Here is a 22,211-nt window from a genome sequence, read left to right as displayed (position 1 = left end):
GGCACATAAACACAAAGAGAAGACACTTCTTACAAAGCTGGTGGTGTCAACCTTCTTCCTGCGCACCAAACTAGTGATGTTTTCCCCGTTGTAGGTAATTCCCTCCATGCAGCCTACAAAGTTCTCTTTGCCTCCTGAGGTTGGCTTCACAGACACAGGAAGTCCTCCAAAGCTGATCTGAGGACACACAGCAGAAAGGAACACTGGAGGATACTGCATCTCTGCAACCAACACACAGTCAAATCATTCACTTTTTAAGGTCTCGTAATAATAACAGACAACAACCACTTCACCCGATTGTGAGCAGTAAATTAATATTTCAGGCATCACACAGATGAACCGCAGTAATGTTGCAAACTGTAGGAATACCAGCAGGAATAAATGGACTCTTTCCGAATTCAGACATCAGATAAGTTTCAAATACACAGTGAGATAAGCTTTATACAGTGTTGTTAAAGTGTTTGCCTCCTTCCTGACCTATTTTTTTTGTATGTTAAACACTAAATCAAACAAATGTAAATATTAGACAGCAAACACAAAGTGCAGTTTCTAAATGAAGGTGTTTATTATTAAGGGAGAAAAACCAACATGGCCCAGTGTGAGAAGTGACTGAAAATCAAAATCACTTTAACAAATCTCTTAAACAGGACCTGCCTGACAAAGATCCTCAAAACCCAGACATCAGGCTCTGATTCACAGAAATTCAGGAACAAATGAGAAACAAAGTAAATGAGATCTTTCAAACTGGAAAAAGTTATAAAGCCATTCCTAAAGCTGTGGGTCTCCAGTGAACCACAGCTATTGAAAACATGGCCGGCTGATCCTTACTCCAAGAGCACAGCAACGACTCATTCCAGAGTTCACAAAAGACTCCAAGACCAACATCCAAAGAACTGCCTCAGCTAAGGTCGGTGTTCATGACTCCACCATAAGAAAGTCACTGGGCAAAACTGGCCTGCGTGGCGAGTTCAAAGACGAAAAGAACATAAAGCCTGGTCTCAGTAATGCCAGAAAACATCTTGATGATGCCCAAGACGTTTGGGAAAATACTCTGCAGACTGAAGAGATAAAATTTGAACTTTTTGGAACATGTGCGTCCCATTTCATCTTGCGAGAAAACAGCACAGCATTTCAGAAAAGGAACTTCATACCAACAATAACATATGGTGGTGGTAGTGTGATGGTCTGGGGTTGTTTTGCTTGCTGTGGTAAATGGAACCATGGATGTTCCTGTGTGCCAAAACATCCTGAAGGAGAAGATCCGGCTATCTGCTGGTGACCTCGAGCTAGAGCTGGGCGATAGAACGATAACGGTATGTATTGCGAAATAACTTTTTCTCGATAGAAAAAATAAACTATTGCGATAGGCCTTACTCTCTTAAAAAAACAAAAGAAAAGAACAGCCAATCCAAATTAAGTAGCGCAGAGCCGAACCAATCACAGCCGCAGCGTCACGTCACGTGACTTGTTACGTACAGCACAAGTGCCAAGCCGCACATGTGTAGTTTGGGAAGCAGCCAGCCGGGCTGCCCAGGTAATGGAGGAAATGAGTGTGCCGACTAGAGAAAAATCAACCGAGAGCGTGGGTGACCAGGTTACCGAAGAGAAAAGGGATGATGGTTCCAATGCCGGAGAGATTGTCGAACGGAAGGGCCACAGAAGTTCCGTAGTGTGAAGGTATTTCGTAGTGATGTGTCGGTTGCGAACGAAATGGCTCTTAGAGCCAGATTTTTGACGTGAACGACGCGAGCCCTGGGGTTTTTTTCTTTCTTTCTCTCACCCTCTCTCTCGCACTTTTTTTCCGCTTCACTCCGCACGCGAGCCTTGTGCTTTGCGCTGGGAAGAGGGGGGAGGGGCGGTAGTTACACTCGCAGTAGCACAGGAACAGAGCGGGAGGGAGAGAGAGAAAGAGAGCCAGGGACAACAACATCACATTAGAAAGGTATAGTAATCATCCACAACTATTTTCAGTTGCGGATGATAAAGGATTCAGAAAGTTCAGAAAGCTATACAACAAGGAGAGATTGAGAATTTCCTTTTAGTTCTCAGTTTATTTGATATTGACAAAAGTTTCAGTTTTGTCTGTTCTTCTGTAAAACAAACTAAGATTTATTTTTAGAATTAAAATTTTGTTTCTAAGTGGAATTGACAATTTAGTCTGTTTGTTTGTTTTATTTTGAAACTTAAACGCTTTAGCGGCTGCCTTTTGTGTAGTTTGCAATATTTGCCTTTATTTATCTGAAAAAGTCTCATGTTCCTTAAGTACATCTGCCCTGTTGAACTTATTATGGGAAATAAATATTTTAATTAAAACAAGCTGCTGATTATTTCACATTTTACTTGTGAGCAACGGCACATTTAAATCTTACAAATATAGTTATTTGGCTTATATCGTGATATATATCGTTATCGCCTGAAATGAAAAAAACATATCGTGATATGAAAAAATCTTATATCGCCCAGCTCTACCTCGAGCTGAAGCGCACTTGGGTCCTGCACCAGGGCAATGATCCAAAACACATCAGCAAGTCCACCTCTGAACGGCTGGAGAAAAACAAAATGAAGACTTTGGAGCGGCCTAGTCAAAGTCCTGACATGAATCCGATTGAGATGCTGTGGCACGACTTTAAAAAGGTTCATGCTCGAAAACCCCCCAATGAATTATAACAACTCTGCAAAGATGAGTGGGCCAAAAACACCTTCACAGCTGTAAAAGTCTCACTGCCAGTTATGGCAAAGACTTGACTGCAGTTGCTGCCAAGTGTGGCCCAACTAGTCATTAGGGTTTACGGGGCAATCACTTTGTCACGTGGGGTCATGTAGGTTTGGATTTCTTTTACCCTTAAATAAGAAACACCTTCATTTAGAAACTGCGTTTTGTGTTCACTTGCACTCTTGCTGCAGTCCTGCTACAAAGACACTCATCTCTTCTTCATGCTTTGTGTGGACTGGGGCGATCGTGGCTCAAGAGTTTGGAGTTCGCCTTGTAATCGGAAGGTTACTGGTTCGAGCCCCAGCTTGGACAGTCTCGGTCATTGTGTCCTTGGGCAAGACACTTCACCCGTTGCCTACTGGTGGTGGTCAGAGGGCCCGGTGGCGCCAGTGTCCGGCAGCCTCGCCTCTGTCAGTGCGCCCCAGGGTGGCTGTGGCTACAACGTAGCTTGCCATCACCAGTGTGTGAATGTGTGTGTGAATGTGTGTGTGAATGGGTGGATGACTGGATATGTAAAGCGCTTTGGGGTCCTTAGGGACCATAAAGGCGCTATATAAATACAGGCCATTTACCATTTACTGTCTGATGCCTTGGATGGTTGACCCCAGTATTTAAGCTCATTCACCTTCATTACCTCCATTGCTTCCAGCTTCTGCTTTGTACCCGTCTCACACTAGAGTATCAAAAGTATCAAGAAAACTGAGTACAAGAACAAAAAAAACCCAAAAAACACCACTGGATAATAATCTAAACAAACAAAAATGCTTAATTTTAACAAATAAGAATGCTGATTTTAAAAAATGAACACTATTGGTTGACAATAGCTTTTAGATGTGATCCTGATATCATGCTCTGATTTCCGCCACAAAATATTCTATTTTTAAATCAGCCCTGAGCTCCCAAACAGCCATTCAGTAATGTTTTTTAGCCGCATCCTTGCAGACAGTGAATGAAATTATGAAGTGATGCGAATTTATGGATCCTAAATGATTAAATGGTCAAATTCTATTGAAAGACAATATCTTAAATATTGAGCCCATCTTTCACAAAATAATTGAGCCCCAGTCATTTTAACTAATTGACCTAATTATTTGTGAACTGTTATCATTACAGAATTTCCTCAGTGTTGTGGTGTTGCTGTGCCAAAGCAGGAACTGTGCGTGAAACATGAAGAGTGGGTTCATTTCTGCCAGAATCTTTACTTTTACTGTCAAAGGTAAATTTTTTTCTCCACCAACGATCTGTTCAAGAGTTACTCTTACTAGTGTGCTATGCACAGTGCCCTGAGATGGAATCTTTTTGATTTTTGAAGTGTATAAATAAATTAAACTGGGTTCACATATAACTGTAACTTGAATGATGAAACCTGTGCTGTGGCTGACAGGGCCGATGGATAACTAGGACATACATTAGCAGCAGATACGCGTACCTGTGTACACATATCCTCTAACACTGAAGCCTCAGTTGGAGTCATTAAAAGGAAGCAGCAGCTGCTTTAACTTATATCAAGTTTCACTGCATGCCTAATATAACAATAAACATCAGCAGAACCTCATTCATACTGGAGATGAGGACCTGAAAGTGAGACTACCTTCATATAAAACAAACATTGTTTGTTCACATATAAACTTCCTTTCGAGGTGACGTCCAAACTAAGATATTAAGACTGGAGAGGATTCTTAGAACCTAGCAAGTAGTTCATGAAATAAGTTTTGTGAGTCTGTCTCTATGTGTTACACCTGCGACAAACTGGCGACCTGTCCAGGGTGCACCCCGCTTGTACCCCGCCCATACCCCGGCTCTCCCCCTGTGGCAGATGGAATAGGCTCCAAACCCCCCACAACCCCGATAAGGATAAGCGGAAGAGAATGGATAGCTGAAAGCACATTTTATTTCTATAGCACATTTAAAACCAAAGTGCTTACACATAAATAGAATAAACAGGTTCCTACTAATTGAAAACACACATATTCACAGTTTGAGTCAAACATATGTAGGGTGTCCCGAGGCTAACGTGATAAACTGAGCCACGTGGAAGGTGTACCTCATAGTCCAGGTCCAGGTGATCAAATTCTCCATTGGTCCTGAACTGCTGAGTATGGTGGTCTAAAGTAAAATTGACATTCCTGCGATAACGCTCGATGACAACCGAGTGCCAGTGGTCATCATCCAGCAAGCTTCCACTGGTCACAGCCGTGTGACCCTGAATAGAACCATTCTGGTTGCTGCCTGGACAGACACATACCAGATCATTCATGAAATCAGTGGTTAATAAAGTCCATTTTAACAGAACACACTCTGATACGAACACCAAGAAGATTGGAAGGCTACCTAAGTTGATGCTGAGCAGCAGTCTTGCTCTGTGAAGCTCGAGGGAAATGTAGTCCCCCTGCTGTCCCTCTCCATGAAGCAGGACCCCATTTCCTGCTGTGGTCCGAAACTTCAGAGAGATGACGTCCTTCACAATTTTTAACTTTTTACTCCTGAAGCGGTAGGAGATGACCCCATGCCCATCAAAACTAATCACATCAGCCCCTGAAAGATGCAAAAGCAAAAGTATGAACTCATTAAAAATTATTAAATGAAAGTTAAACACTAACATATAATTCAAAGTATAGTATAGTTGTGACTTTTAGCAAGTTGTTTCATCAATACGTAGACATCAGCGATAAGAATACAAAGGGATTGTAGTCTGCTGGCCCTGAGACTTTGTAACACAAACACATACATTTGACACAATTTATAACTTTCGGTACATAGCAGAGAAGTTCTCAGCCATCAGCAGCTTTTAGGAAAGATCTTTTCCTGCACAGTCTAAATCTCACCTTAACAAATGTACTGCGGACACTTTCCACCAAGTGCAACTTCTTGTTTGCACAGAGATGATTTTCTGCTTGTAGTGTGAGCTTGTTGTATGTCACAGAACCTGTTACTGCACAGACCGAGTGCAGCTGAGCGTAATGTGCCAGCACCATGCAATCATCATTCGTGGCCTGAGAAGCTGATCTGAATAGCAAAGCCTCTTACATCAACTTACTCTCAGCTACACTTGCATGACTGAGAAATCTAAAAAAAAAAAAATCATAAACTTAACTATCTACAATCTGCAGTTAGGACAACAGTTTGCAGCTGAAAGTCCAACTGTTGTATCTCACATGGAAAGAAAAGGAAGAGAGCGAACTTCACTCAGAGATGGAGAAAGATGAGAAAGACAAGAGAGGAGAGGAAGAAGAGAGCTTAGATTTAAAGGGAAGGACTGCTGTTTCATAAACTGGAAGGTTAAAGCTAACATGTAAAGTCCTCATGTTTTTAAATCACATATCTGTACTTGTGACATTATGTTTTTTCATAGCAATTAGACCATGATCATAGCTCCTCCTGAACTACATTCTAAAATCAGTCAGGTTCTTGCTTCTTTCTGTCCTCCTGCTGAGCCAAACATTCGAAATAATATTGGATTCTTCTCTGGGCCTTGACTCACATGTAAAATCTGTTTACCAGCTTGGCCGAATCGTCTCTTTCTGCCTCCAAGCCAAATGCTGCAGCCAGACTACTGACAGCAAACTCTCATTACTCCTATTTTATATTCTTTACATTGGCTCCCAATAGATTTTAGAATTAGTTTACAAATTCTTGTTTTAACATACAGAGCACTACATGGTCCCAGATTTTTCATCCCAGCTTCTTACAAAACACGCTGCTGCTCGTTGTCTGCGCTCACAGAGTTTGTTGGTTGTTCCCCGAACACGACTGAAGAGGAAAGAGGACAGTCCACCACCACAACTACGTTTGGTTTACTCTGGATTCTTTTAAAAAGCAGTAAAAACTTTTCTGTTTAAACAAGCTTTCTGTTGAGGTTTTTTTCTTAAACTACCTGTTAATCTTACCGTGTTTCATTGAATTGTCTATGTTGTCTATTTTGGTACCAAACGTACTGTTTAATTTAGCCTTTGTGTGCAGCGCAAAAAATCAAAATAGTTAAACTATCTGGTGCACTGGTCAGCAACACTGAAACATCTTTGGTCCACGGTGATGCCCATGGGTTCCAGACTTCAGGCAGTCATTGACTCCTGCAAAGGATTTTCATCCTCATTGGGTTTTAAATCGACTGTAGTGGTGTACAGAGGCACAACTACAAGAAATGTATATTTGTCCAACAAATGATGAACTGTACTTTCCAGTTTTCAAGAACTGCCTATCCTGTAGTGTAGCCACAGGAGCCTCTTCTAATTCACAGTCAGTGAGAAGCAGGCCAGACACAGGCCAGGTGTCCACAGGTCACTGACTGTATCTACATCCACTCATCCACATCATATGCATGGTGTTTCATTCAGGTATTCTTCAGCTTGCACTCACAGTATGAGCAGCCATACAGCTCCAGGCGCACCCCGATGCGACCCTCCCTGCTCCAGTCCACTGGGATGAAACGGATGTAGCGGGCCAGGATGGCATACTGCAGCTCATGGCGAACTACACCCTCGCTGTTTACATTCCCTTCAAATGTCTGAAACAACATAAATGTTTTAAAAAAGAGAAAATGCATTTTTTGTTTTAAAAATGAATCAAATAACATTAAACCACAATTTATTTATTTTTTTGGTTAATTAGAAAAGTGAAAGGGAAAAGCACCTTCAGGCGACTGTTGATGTGATTTGGTGTTATATTTAAAAAAAACTGAGTTCAAATGAAATCGCAGGTTTTGTCCCAGTTTGCACCTGATAATAACACTGTACCCACCATTAATCCATAAATAGTTGTGACTCTAGGGATCTAGTGATAAACTGAGCAAATACAAACACACCTCACGGGTCCAGACCTCTGAAACTGTCACTGACTCACACTGCAACATTACACACAGGCCTATGTTACAGTGTGAGAACGAGGAGTAAAAGAAGAAGACTTGAAGGAAGAGGAGTAATAGTTTCAGTAATAACACCGTGCCACAGATCTAAATTTAAAATATTACATCTGTCAGGGTTTAGTCTTCCTAAACCCTGACAGATGTAATATTTTACCTTCCCATCAGCGTCGACTTGAAATGATATTTGTGTCGATAAGTTGGTCAGACTGATTTCCTTACCCAAAAGTTTCCATCCTGTAGATAAGGTCTCCAGTTTTTCTGTGTGTCACTGTAAAGTAGCCGATACTTTGTGGTCCAATCCGAGCTACTATAGCAACCCTGTGTTGCTATGGCAAGCACCTGCTTCTTAGAACCAAGGTCTACTTGTAGCCACGGGTAACGGTCTGTATCCAATGGGGACCACCCTCCAGAACCTAGATTTGGGGATGTTGTAAGTTTGGGAAGGGTTAAAGATGTCAGAGAAAAAAGTGAGCAGATCAAGAAAAAACTACATTTTGAGCCTAATCATCTTCAGTGTCCTATAGAAGCACATCTGCACTACTTTGTCTGGATAATTATTTTGAGGCTTTGCCCACACTAACTTTAATTTCAATAGTCACCAAGGCAAAAAAACTGCACACATGAACTCACATGCCAAATCTGATTTTTAAAAACAGTGAAAAAATTTGCTTTTCACCAAAATAACTCTTAAAATGCTCACAGATGATGTATTTACAGCCTAAAGTTTAACAAATATATAAATTCTCATTTATATCTAATCTGGATCATCTCTTAAATTAAATAGTCAATTGGTCATTATTATTTTATACTTTTATCATTTACATATGCTCTAGAAGCAGCCAGATGTTTATAGTCAGATAAGGTAAAACTTCACATGGGAGCCAGTAAATCCACAAATCATAGTTTAGTATATTTACAGTGATATTAAAAAGAAAAAGGTCGAGCTCATACCTTCATGAGAAGTTACTGAGCATTAGAACTGCTAGTTCAGTGTTCAATGTTAGTTTATGACAAGATCAACACTTTATGGTGATGTTGGATGTTTCAGCCTGAGTCCAAGTCAAAGTTAAATAAACATGTTCAGCTGAGGGTACAGGACTGCATTTCAGCAGGACTCTACAAACCAGTTTCTTCTTTGACATAATTATACAACTAATACATATTCGCATTGTGAGCTATAGCCTTAACAGAAGCCAGCATTTAATACCAAAGCTATAAAAATGCAGCCATGAATGGACCCAGAAACTTTTTTAATATTAACCCCTCCGCATACCCAGAAATACAAACACCATCATCCACAATATTCCCGACGCATACCTTGTTTCCGGGTGAGTTTGGCATAACCAGCTCCATTTCCTCGGCTGTACAGTGACGAACTGGTGAAGGAGCTGTATGGAAGAGGAGTGGCCAAGCTGTCCTCACACTTCCCTGAAGCAGAAACAGAAGCCCACACATGTTTCCTTTAATGCTACCAGCAGGTCAACGTTTTACAGTGTGCTGTACTTCTACATCGCATCCTCACCATATCAGCATGTCACAATCTGACTGTGAGAACATTAGCTGCTGAATTTAGTTCAAAGCAAAAATAGCTTCCCACAGCTGTGTGACTGACTGACATCTGTTAGTTTTGTTGAACATGTCCAGTGATGGTGACGTGAGCTTTCAGGGAGTTGGATTAACAATGTAAATGTTGATAACTAAACATAATCCGCTCTTCATGTCGATACCAAAGTTGGCTTTGAGGACATTATTTTACACTCTAATGACAACTGATTGATGTGTCTTCATACAAACAAACTGTAGTAAAACACCAAAATCCATCATTTGGACATTTTGTTCCACTTGTACAAAAAACGAATGTTCTGGTCCAAATGTTTATCAAACAACTGAAAGCTGACTGAACATTTTTAAAATACTGGGATAACTGTAGCCAAGGTTAACATGACATCGCCAACAACATTAACTCATCTATATAACTGACACTGGGAGGTTAGGAGAAGTGTGAGGCTGATGCTGCTGATCTCAGTTCTGTGAACATTTTGATGGAAACTGATGAAACTGGGTGTGATGACACGGTAACAACAAAAAGATGTTACTGACTGCGTCTGAGATTATCTGTTTGATGTGTTTAGAGTCCGGTGATAACATTTGATGAACTACACACTGACTGCTATGAGAGGAAAAGACCAGAATACTCAGCACAGTAATATATCTGATGTATAACATATGTGTCTGAAATACAGGGTGGGCCATTTATATGGATACACCGTAATAACATGGGAATGGTTGGTGATATTAAAGTCCTGTTTGTGGCACATTAGTATATGTGAGGGGGCAAACTCCTCAAGATGGGTGGTGACCATGGTGGCCATTTAGAAGTCGGCCATCTTGGATACAACTTTTGTTTTTTCAATAGGAAGAGGGCCATGTGACACATCAGACTTATTGGTAATGTCACAAGAAAAACAATGGTGTGCTTGGTTTCAACGTAACTTTATTCTTTCATGAGTTATTTACAAGTTTCTCTTTGTTCACAGCCATTGACATGTCGAAGAGGTTAACATGTGAGGAGCGGATCGAAATCGTGTTGATATCTGGTGAACGCAGTAACCGGGTCATTGCAGCAGATTTCAGTGCAAGACACCCTACGAGACCACCCATCTCCCATGCTACAGTCAGCAAACTGCTTGCTAAGTTTTGTGAAACTGGTTCAGTGTTGGATTTGCCAAAATGTGGACGCAAGAAAACTGTCACTAATGAAGAAACATCAGTGGCTGTCCTAGCTTCATTCAGCAAGAGCCCACAGCGTAGCACTCGCCGCATGTCACTGGAGAGTGGCATTAGTCGAACATCCCTTCGGCGGATATTAGCTACTCACAAATGGCGCCCTTACAAACTCCGGCTACTGCAGCATCTCAACGAGGATGACCCAGATCGGCGCACAGAATTTGCAGAATGGGCAAAACAAAACTTGGAACAGGACCCTCAGTTCACGCAGAAGATTTTGTTCAGTGATGAGGCAAACTTTTATGTGAATGGTGAAGTTAACAAACAAAACCACCGCTATTGGTCTGACACTAACCCACATTGGATGGATCCCTCTAAGACTGTTGGAACAACAAAAGTGATGGTTTGGTGTGGTATATGGGGCACAACGATAGTGGGTCCATTCTTCATCAATGGAAACCTCAAGGCCACTGGATATCTGAAATTGCTACATGATGATGTGTTTCCCTCTTTATGCACTGAAGCTGGCACGTTCCCTGAGTTTTTCCAGCAAGATGGTGCACCACCACATTATGGGTGCCAGGTCCCAGCATTCCTAGATGAACAGTTTCCTGGAAAGTGGATTGGTCGTCGTGGGCCAGTTGAATGGCCCCCAAGGTCTCCCGATCTGACCCCCTTAGACTTTTATCTTTGGGGTCATCTGAAGGCAATTGTCTATGGTGTGAAGATACGAGATGTGCAGCACCTGAAACTACGGATACTGGATGCCTGTGCTGGCATTTCTCCTGCGGTGTTGCTATCAGTGTGTGAAGAGTGGGAGAAGAGGGTTGCACTGACAATCCAACACAATGGGCAGCACATTGAACACATGTTATAAGTGGTAAGAAACTTGTAAATAACTCATGACGGAATAAAGTTACGTTGAAACCAAGCACACCATTGTTTTTCTTGTGACATTACCAATAGGTTTGATGTGTCACATGGCCCTCTTCCTATTGAAAAAACAAAAGTTGTATCCAAGATGGCCGACTTCTAAATGGCCACCATGGTCACCACCCATCTTGAGGAGTTTGCCCCCTCACATATACTAATGTGCCACAAACAGGACTTTAATATCACCAACCATCCCCATGTTATTGTGGTGTATCCTAGAGCTGGGCGATATGACCCAAAATTCATATCTCGATATTTTTTAGCTGGATGGCGATATACGATATATATCTCGATATTTTTTTAAAGCCATAAAGTAAGAACAAAAAGAGAGTTCTTAGTCAAAGCTGTGTCCCAGATGTCACACAGGCACTTTTATTAACATACAGCATAGATGTACATGAAAAAAACTACTCAAAAATAAATTATGAGCATTTATTAAATAATGATGCTCTATAAATAAAAGAAAACTATGTTGTTTTGTGCATAACAAAGAGCTCACAATTGTGCAGTCAAAATGTAAACTAACAGACGCTGAGCATAATAACAAAGACAGATTTCACAGCTGCTCTGTTCCCAACTTCTACTGCGTGACTGACAGCCTGGAGTTTGAAATCCGCTTCGTAACCATGTCTCTGAACAGGAGCCATTTATGGTCCTTATACACACACAGTACGGTAATATTACGTTGAAGCACAGTACGTATTACTCCGCGAGGCTCCTCGGTAGCCGTAATGCTCCGACAATCCATCAAGCGGTGCAGCTCCGTAGCTTAGCAAAGTCGAACTAAAACATTTTTTGACAGATTGCTGAGCGCCGTGTATCACATAAAATCGGTTCGCGGTCATCAAGCACAACCAGAATTCATACAAAAGGCGAGCAGTCAACTTTTGAGAAAATGAAAGGATTTCAGGCCGTGCATGGCGTTAGCGTGGCTAGCTCGTTAGCGTAGTTAGCTCGTTAACACGTTGACGCGGTCCAGCCCCACGCACGGGGCGATGCGCAGTAACTCATTAACGGAGATTTGCCGTGTCCATCTTGTCGCTGCCTGCAGGTGAAGTGATGGGGGAGGAGGGGGAGTTGTGTTCAGTGAAGGAGAGGCGAGGTCGAGTAACGTTGCGTAAAGACAAAAGTGGACGAAAGAGAGGCAAACTTGCGGCTCCGCAACTATAATTATAACATAACATAGACTATATCGATATAAAGGATATTGTCACATCTTATATCTCGTATAAAAATATATCGATATTTTAAAAAAACTCGATATATCACCCAGCTCTAGTGTATCCATATAAATGGCCCACCGTGTACAGTGGCCGAAGCTCACACATTACTCTTACCCAGTCAAAATCACCAAAAAACACTTTATCAATCCCACAGGAAATTATGTAACACACACACACACAGCTCTGAACTGTTCCTGGTGTGTGTGTGTGTGTGTGTGTGTGTGTGTGTGTGAGAAAGAGAGAGACAGGTGCTGAGCATAGTGATGAGCTTCCTCATATGCATTACAAAACAACAAGCCTTGCATGCATTAAGCAGCATAAAGGAACAAACACGACGTCGTCAGCAGCCGACCTAATATCAGCCTCTCCACCTGCACCTGATCTTTCTGACAACAGTACTCAGTACTTCTGAGCTCCTGCTGCAAAACCACAATGATGATATTCCTAAAAATCCAGTCTAACTGCTTTTTTAATCACGTCGAATAATAAACAGAGTGGTGCAGAGTTTCTGGTTGAACTAGGATCTAATTTAGTTTCCCGTGTGATGACAGTGCTGCTGCTTCTGGAAGCTGACCAGCCTGCTGTTCACCCGACCACTGAGCAACCTCCATCCATCCCTGCTTTTCTTCTTAATATTCTTTCATCATCATTTTCAACATGCAAATGCCAAAAACTGTGAATGATTTCTGATGTTTTTTCTGTTTCTGCACTGAACTAAAGTCTAAACCAAAACTGCTGCTTTGTTGTAGTTTTACATGAGGGATAAAGAATGAAACCAGAAAACTGTACTGGGGCCATTTCCCTTTGAATCAGCACCATTTGTCAACCGACATCATCAAGACAAACATTTGGTTAACTTTAGATCAAATATTCTTCACCAACTTTTGACCATATAATTTTTAACCTGCTGTTGTGAAGTGATGCCAGTCGATGCTCCAATCATGGCTGACAAGGTCAAAAATGTTGACTCAGCTGACTTTTTTTTAAATTGAAACAAAACTAATTGCATCAACTTAAAAAGTTATTTAAGCATAGACAGGAAAACCCAGCAACCTCAGCAATGACCTAAAACACAGTTTTAAAAATAACATGTAGGGAAAATTAGCCAAAAAAGGAACAAAGATATTTGCTGAAAGGCCGTCAGCACATTTATTTTGACATGATTATGAAGGCTGAAACAGTCTGGCTGTTTCACTAGCTCCACAAATGAAAAACAGATACAAACATTTATTTAGGAATGCATGTACGTGCAAAGACACATATTAGAGGTCAGAATCACCAAACACCCCACGATACTGTGTTATCACCAGACAATATTATTGTGATTCTTTACATTTTCAATACACTCAGTACTGCGTACTCAGATTACGTCCTCTAAGTTAAACTTGTTATTTTTCTTGCTGCAAAATCAGACTGTCAATCACAGAAACACTGTCACTAAAATCCAACATAATGTTGCCATAATACAGAGTCAAGCTGCTATTTCTGCTTTAAGTTTGTGATTAACTGGGCTAAAGTTGGCAATTACAGTCAATCAGTTTCTGATAAAACACCAATAAACTGTGATAAGTCATCAAACATCGTGTGTTGCTGTCTGCTTAGACATAAATTCACATTTAACTATTACAGCTGCACTCAGCGAACGTCCTGATTTATACAAATACCAAACAGAGTAACATGTTACCAACCAAAATACAACCAGCTGGTAGCAAGCTGAGCGCACTCTTGTAGAGAACCAGTTCCCAAGCGTTAAACACCTCGAGGCGACTGTTGTGATTAGGTGCTATATAGATAAAACTGAATTCAACTGAATAATTCAGTTCCTCGGACTCATTAGTCTGGTGGCCGATCGATTCTACTCACCAGTTCCAGCTGCACTTGCACAACAATCAGATGATTTTAGTTCATGGTGGTGGAAAATAGTCTGCAGTCTGCAGCATGGATGTGGCCGTTACTTTTATTTTTATTGGACAAAAAGGCAAAAGCGCGAGTAAAGTAGAAAATGCATCCAGGACAGAAACAGCTGTATTATAGTGCTAACACCATTTCAGTTCTTTGCAAAGCAGACACAATGGAGCTAATGAAGACAACCTGGCCATCGCACAGAGAAGGAGATGGCTCTTCTAAAAGAGAAAGCAGACAGCCAGAAAACTGGAGCAGGAGAGCTAATGTGACGGTTGTTAATATCCCGGAGAAGTCTGAGGGTGATGATGGATTTGGCTACATCATCCCCAGGATTTTTGGGGAGGAATACTTCCCAGCAACGGTCACCATAGAGAGAGCACACTGCTTGGGAAGAGCGGCGGATGGGGTCCAGCCTATCCTTGTTAAGTTTCTCAACTACAGGGATAAGGACAAAGTGCTCCGCTTGGCCAGAGACAAAGGGACTGTATACCTGGATACTAATCGAGTCTCCTTTTATCTGGACTACAGCATCGACATGATCGCTTTCAACAAGGTGAAGAAAAAACTTTGAGAGAAGAACCTTGAGTACACCAGCACCTATCCTACCAAACTGTGGATCTGACATTACATTTTTTCTACTCCATCTGAGGTGGAAACTTTCCTGTGCAGTGTCAAAGAGGCCTACTGTAAACAGCTGTAAACAGTGAACCACTGTTACACATTATGACGTAAACGTTAAAATGAGTAACTATCAGCTGTGTCTTAAATGTCTAAACACTGTTGTGTTACAGGGAGTGCAGAATTATTAGGCAAGTTGTATTTTTGAGGAATAATTTTATTATTGAACAACAACCATGTTCTCAATGAACCCAAAAAACTCATCAATATCAAAGCTGAATGTTTTTGGAAGTAGTTTTTAGTTTGTTTCTAGTTTTAGCTATTTTAGGGGGATATCTGTGTGTGCAGGTGACTATTACTGTGCATAATTATTAGGCAACGTAACAAAAAACAAATATATACCCATTTCAATGATTTATTTTTACCAGTGAAACCAATATAACATCTCCACATTCACAAATATACATTTCTGACATTCAAAAACAAAACAAAAACAAATCAGCAACCAATATAGCCACCTTTCTTTGCAAGGACACTCAAAAGCCTGCCATCCATGGATCCTGTCAGTGTTTTGATCTGTTCACCATCAACATTGCGTGCAGCAGCAACCACAGCCTCCCAGACACTGTTCAGAGAGGTGTACTGTTTTCCCTCCTTGTAAATCTCACATTTGATGATGGACCACAGGTTCTCAATGGGGTTCAGATCAGGTGAACAAGGAGGCCATGTCATTAGTTTTTCTTCTTTTATACCCTTTCTTGCCAGCCACGCTGTGGAGTACTTGGACGCGTGTGATGGAGCATTGTCCTGCATGAAAATCATGTTTTTCTTGAAGGATGCAGACTTCTTCCTGTACCACTGCTTGAAGAAGGTGTCTTCCAGAAACTGGCAGTAGGACTGGGAGTTGAGCTTGACTCCATCCTCAACCCGAAAAGGCCCCACAAGCTCATCTTTGATGATACCAGCCCAAACCAGTACTCCACCTCCACCTTGCTGGCGTCTGAGTGGGACTGGAGCTCTCTGCCCTTTACCAATCCAGCCACGGGCCCATCCATCTGGCCCATCAAGACTCACTCTCATTTCATCAGTCCATAAAACCTTAGAAAAATCAGTCTTGAGATATTTCTTGGCCCAGTCTTGACGTTTCAGCTTGTGTGTCTTGTTCAGTGGTGGTCGTCTTTCAGCCTTTCTTACCTTGGCCATGTCTCTGAGTATTGCACACCTTGTGCTTTTGGGCACTCCAGTGATGTTGCAGCTCTGAAATATGGCCAAACTGGTGGCAAGTGGCATCTTGGCAGCTGCACGCTTGACTTTTCTCAGTTCATGGGCAGTTATTTTGCGCCTTGGTTTTTCCACACGCTTCTTGCGACCCTGTTGACTATTTTGAATGAAACGCTTGATTGTTCGATGATCACGCTTCAGAAGCTTTGCAATTTTAAGACTGCTGCATCCCTCTGCAAGATATCTCACTATTTTTGACTTTTCTGAGCCTGTCAAGTCCTTCTTTTGACCCATTTTGCCAAAGGAAAGGAAGTTGGCTAATAATTATGCACACCTGATATAGGGTGTTGATGTCATTAGACCACACCCCTTCTCATTACAGAGATGCACATCACCTAATATGCTTAATTGGTAGTAGGCTTTCGAGCCTATACAGCTTGGAGTAAGACAACATGCATGAAGAGGATGATGTGGACAAAATACTCATTTGCCTAATAATTCTGCACTCCCTGTATATGCAACAACTGGTTATCATGCATGCTACTTTTTACTACTATTTTCTGTGAATTGGTTCGGTTGTTCCTTTATGAAGCTGTGACGGTACTTCTGAACACTGAGGCGCTCGTAAGTTTAGAGATGGAGTTTTACCTTCCTGGGTTTTTTGTCATGGGGAGATTATAGGATGGGTTTTTTCTTTTTTTTCTTTCTTTTTTTTCCACTTTGAAGGACCTTTTGGGGCGCTCTCTCTGTACCATGTTTGACTCTGTAAGTGCTGCAAATTGTAAACATCTGGCAAAAGTCGGGGGTTTAGTTATACTCTGAGCTGCTTTCCTAACCAGGGAAAGATTCATTTACAATGTGTAAAATGAACAGGACTGGACAGTTAGACTGTGTTTGATTGAGAGGGATTAACTTCCCCATCAAAAAGAAGAAAGCATTAACATATGTTAAAAAATAAAAAACCCACCTCACTAACATAGAACATTTAAAATAGTGCAGAGACTGGGTTGGTCATGTTTTTTATTCGTCATTCTCGTCCAAAGCTAGAGGTGTGGCTTATTAATAAAAACCATAGATTTCGATTAAGTTCAACAGAGATAGACAAACATGGCAGGTTCATTTTCATAGACTGTGTAACAGACATGAACAGAATAGTACTGGTATCCCTGTATGGCCCAAATTTAGATGACCCAATTTTTTAATAATTTAATGCAGCAGTCAAAGTCCAAAGTCTTTTGGGCGGCGATTACAACCTAGTTTTAAACCCGTCAATGGATCGCTCCATGGAAAACTAGTTTGCTTTCCAAGGCGGCAATATCTCAAACTCGGGGCCCGAGAGAATTGGGCCTAAGTGATGTTCAGCAAAGAATATTCATTTTATTCAACTGTTCCTAATACTTACTGAAGAACTGACATGTCTTTGGCCTCACAGGCACTCCTCTACAATTTCAGATCACAGTCCTATAAAAATGGAATTGAAGCTTTACCAACCTGAGCCTCTTTCTCCTCCTTCTGGGTGGAGATTTAGAGGATATTTGATAAAAGACCTCGAAATTATTACTTGTATGAATACTAAAATAGACATGTATCTGGAGGTGAACCTAAACACCTCCTCACATTGAAACATATGAGAATCACTTAAAGCTTATATGAGAGGTCACATTATTTCATATGTCTCGTATAAAGACGAACATAGAAGAGAACAGCCTTTTCAATTAGAAAACAACATAATGACCTTGGAAACTGATCACTCGAGAATTAAACAAGCAGAATAATTTGTTCATTATTATGAATAAGACTGGCAAACTACTGGCCTGGCAGATCCACAGTATTAAAACAGACGATGGTAGATATTTAGAAAACCCAAAAGATATAAATTCAGAATTTAAAAACTATTATCAAGCCTTATATAAGACTGACCATGATAATGACAATACTGGAATAAAAACAATTCTAACTCAATGACCTCTGCCAAAGATTAGCACAGCAGATAAACACATGAGGACGAGGTTTTTCTTCTTGTTAAATCGTTACAAAACAATAAACCGGGACCGATTTCTGGTCGAAAACTTCAAAACCTTTTCAAAAAACTCCTAACCCCTCTCACAAACATGAGCGAGGAGACAAAAGGCGGCACTTCCTCAACCTTCAGAGCTTGCAACAACAATATTACTTCCCAAACTTGGGAAGGATGCACAGAGGTGTGGTAACTGTAGGCTCGACTCAATCTTTATCTAAAGTGAAAGCATCTCGACTGGAGAAAGTTATTGCTAAAATTATTCATGCAGACCAAACAGGGTTTGTTGAAAACAGGCAAGCAGCAGATAAAGTTCAGAGGCTGTTTCATATATTTGATTTTGCTAAAAGCCAAGAGCATCCCTTGGTGATATTATCCTTTGATACGAGAATACGTTTGACACCTAGCTTTCTTTCTGAGACTCTAAGGACCATGAATTTTGGGGACACTACTCAACACAAACAAATCCAATTTAATATTATCCACCGAACATATTACACGCCATACAGACTGAGTAAACTGACAGATAGTGTCTTTGACCTGTGCCAAACGTGTAAAATCTCTGTTGGGGATCTTGTTCATATGCTTTGGAGTTCCAGGCTTACTGAAACGCTGTGATCACAATGACCTCAGAGCTGTCTGGATTTCATTTGGACTCTGATCCTAAGATCTGGATACTTGGAGATGCTGCGTCTCTAAGGCTACACCCTAGTCGGAGACATTTTGTGTTGCTTACATCGACTGCAGCAAAAAAGTGTGTACTTAGAAACTGGAAATCAACAGAGCCTCCGAGGCAGAAACACTGGATTAATGAGCTGTCGTCATACTGTACTCCCCAAAAAATCCTCCATTCAGTACAGAGGAAATGAAAAGAGTTTGAGTGGACGTGGACTCCCTTTCTGGATTTTGTAACACGACTGGACTGATCAGTACTACTCTTCTCTGGTTTGTCTACAGCAAAGGTGTCGAACTCCAGGCCTCAAGGGCCGCTGTCCTGCTTGTTTTCCAACCAACCTGCCCTTGTAGCTTCATATTGGCAAAGCACACCTGATCCAGGTAATCAGCAGCAGGTAGGGCAGGGATATCTCAAAAACAAGCAGGATGCTGGCGCTCGAGGACTGGAGTTTGACACCCCGGGTCTACAGCTTTTACTTATTTATTTTATTCTATTTTTTGTCTGTCCCTTATTTATTATCTTTTTAAAACAAAAAACAGAATGTCCTGCTGTGAAGCATACTAGATGCAAACCTTTGTTAATGATTGTATGTACTTAGTAAAGTATGACAGGGCCTAGAAAGCGGGGACGTCACAATGCCAGAAAATTAGTAGTTGGGAACAGTCCCAGTACAATTATGTGATTCCCATTTTGATACCAAATTAAAATGACTATCCCAGGTACATAACCATAATCTTCTTGAATAAAAAGTTCTTTTAAATCAGTGACATGCTGGTGATAGACCACGTGTGGACACAGCCTGACACGTTAGGGTGGCTGCTGTAGCCGACTAATGTTACTGTCAGATAAAACACAATCGCATCAATCACATTTGATTTCTCCAATGGCAGTGCCTCAGAGAACACTTGTGTGTATTTCACAGTAACAGAAGGGTAATACTGGAGGTTTGATGTTGAATTGAAACAAACATGTAATTCTTTGAACAGATGCCAGACTTTCAGGTGCAATGGTAAACTGGAAGCATTTTCTCTCCCAGTATAAAAAGCATGATAGCACTGGTTACATATTGCCCGTTGTTAACCTTTGGTCACTGACTTTGAATGCAACAAACTTTCATACCCAACTCTGCCCTTCTTATCACTGAGCTGAAGCAGAGCTGTCTAGCTGTAGTTTTCAGTGTGTATACTGGGTCCTTATTCTTCTTCTCCACCACCTAAAACAACTGTATGCATGTGCTGCCCCCTTCAGTTCCAGCAGAACTGGAGCCCCGGTAAATATGCTGCTCACAGTACCTTATACTAAATGATCCATCCATCAATTTCTTCAATGTATCCACTTCAGAGCAACTATCGTCATGTTATCAGAATTTCTGTGTCAAAATCAATACGGGCTCTGGTCACAGTCCAATAAAAGATCACAGTTCTCTCATATTCAGTTACTCTTAATTTCCATGTTACCAGAACAAGTCAAAAACAACCCTCAAAAGTGAAAAAGCCAGTGGATCATGTTGGCATTCAGAGTTTTCTCAACTTTTTCTTTTTTATCCTGTGTTCATTCATGATGCCTTTCTTCCCCCCTCCATATGTGTTTATATGTCCCTAATACATGTGATTAAGTTCTACCTGCTTTATACTGTGTGCTCTTTGGAGGTCTCCCTATGCTCCTCTTTTACGTTTCCCATCACTGCCCAGCCAGTCACCGGCTGCAGCAGATGGCTGCCCTTCCCTCAGCCTCATTCTGTTGGAGATCTCTTCCTGTTAAAGGGCTGTTCTTCTTTCCACCCATTACAGGGCTGTATCTGACTGCTCTGCAGGGCTCACCTTTTGCATTAGCAGCTCCATAAACAGAACTGCTGCTGTGATCTGGCGCTAAATAAATACAAGCTGAACTGAGACACACTGAACAGCTGCTGCTATTTTTAGCTACATCTGTGGAGCATCCATGGATATAGTACACAGTAAGAGGTGGTGTGCATTTGTCATGATATTATTCTGATGTGTTGTTGATATTCTGTCTAGAAGTCCACGGTGGACCGAAACACGAGTGTGTCTCCACGCAGAGCTGCTATTTCTACTGCAGCCCAGTTCTTTTACACGTTAGACAGAAATATTGGTACGAGCGTAATTTTTTATATGAATGAATGTTTCCAAATTACCCTCGGTTGCTACGGTAGTGTGTGTGCGTGCGCGCGCGCGCCCGTGATAGCCTACTTACGGGATGCTGGGGATGCAGCGCTGGAGTTGCTGATGATGTTACAAAAGACGGGCAGCAGTAACAAAGCGCTCCGATGAAACATGTTATCCGCACGGTGAACGAGACGAGCACAGACAACAAAGCAGGTGCAGGCGGGATCCCGTGCCGCGCTCCCTCCGCTGGGCTGTCTGTTGTTCCAGCGACACACAGCCGACACACGGTTTTCCTTTATTAGCAGCCAGGAGCAATGGTTGTCCGCCCACTGCGTCGTGTACGTGTTTGCTTTCTCTCCTGTCCCAGCAGTCTGCCCAGTGGCACTCAGCTGACTTGAAACGGTACCCTCCGGTACCAGCCTGTGAGCGGAACGCGACTGTGCAGCGGGCCGGGCCTCGAGCTCCAGGTGCGTGGTCAGACAGTGCGATGGAGGAGCATCAATACACCGCAGGAGCAATCAATACACCCCCACTCTCCACATTACTTGGTACGGTCTGATATGTACAACAATACAGGGTTCTTTGAAAGGAGGGGGGACAGAGGGGTAACAGAAGGGTCCGCACGGGTCCCGGAGGGAAAACACGAGAGAGGTGTGCAGCCGCGACACAAAGCACAGAAAGGCCTGGAACAAAACATCTTCTTCAGTTTATTTTTAACATAAAAACATGGAAATTATCCCCCACGACAGACTCACACCACGAATCCAGACTAAAAGATACATTAAATACACACAAAAACAAAAGGCCTGAATTAATATATAGATATGGTTAACAGTAAAAACAGGCCAGTTAACACCACAGCATACTAGTTTTTATAAAGACCTCAGTGTGCTCACACCACAAAGGTGTTCCTGCTCGTGTAAAGAGCAAAGAAATAAATGAAATATTCTTTAGGTTTCCATAGAAATGATAATCACAAAGCAGTTCTTAATGAGGGTTTAAGGATAAATGAATGAATACAACTTCTTTGTCTTATAGTCAAATTTCAGGACTTCATGGAATACTTTTTACAATATAAGTGCATTTTTGGATGACTTCACTTCATGATCAAAAACAAAAAACAGTGTAAAGAAAAAGGTATTTACACTTGGTCGCATCAGGTTACTCTCACAAAAACAAGATTTAGGGGGA

At 41.5% G+C, this 22,211-nt stretch overlaps 1 protein-coding gene across 1 annotated transcript in view; it reads right to left on the bottom strand.

The window, feature by feature from the left end:
- cntnap2b (contactin associated protein 2b) overlaps positions 1–21,569 on the bottom strand; it is a 45,749-nt gene extending 24,180 nt beyond the window's left edge. Inside the window, exons 1-7 of the mRNA XM_019348132.2 lie at positions 21,109–21,569; positions 8,892–9,002; positions 7,794–7,987; positions 7,070–7,217; positions 5,045–5,248; positions 4,758–4,942; positions 34–177 (exon numbers count right to left, since the gene is read on the bottom strand). Of these exons, the coding sequence (XP_019203677.1) occupies positions 34–177; positions 4,758–4,942; positions 5,045–5,248; positions 7,070–7,217; positions 7,794–7,987; positions 8,892–9,002; positions 21,109–21,190 (1,068 nt within the window). The 5' untranslated portion in view covers positions 21,191–21,569. The remainder of the gene's footprint in view (positions 1–33; positions 178–4,757; positions 4,943–5,044; positions 5,249–7,069; positions 7,218–7,793; positions 7,988–8,891; positions 9,003–21,108) is intronic.
- Positions 21,570–22,211: the final 642 nt, after the last annotated feature.

This window comes from Oreochromis niloticus, linkage group LG18, assembly GCF_001858045.2.
Source record: "Oreochromis niloticus isolate F11D_XX linkage group LG18, O_niloticus_UMD_NMBU, whole genome shotgun sequence".
NCBI classification, from domain to species: Eukaryota; Metazoa; Chordata; class Actinopteri; order Cichliformes; family Cichlidae; genus Oreochromis; species Oreochromis niloticus.
This window is presented reverse-complemented; position numbering and strand designations above follow the sequence as displayed.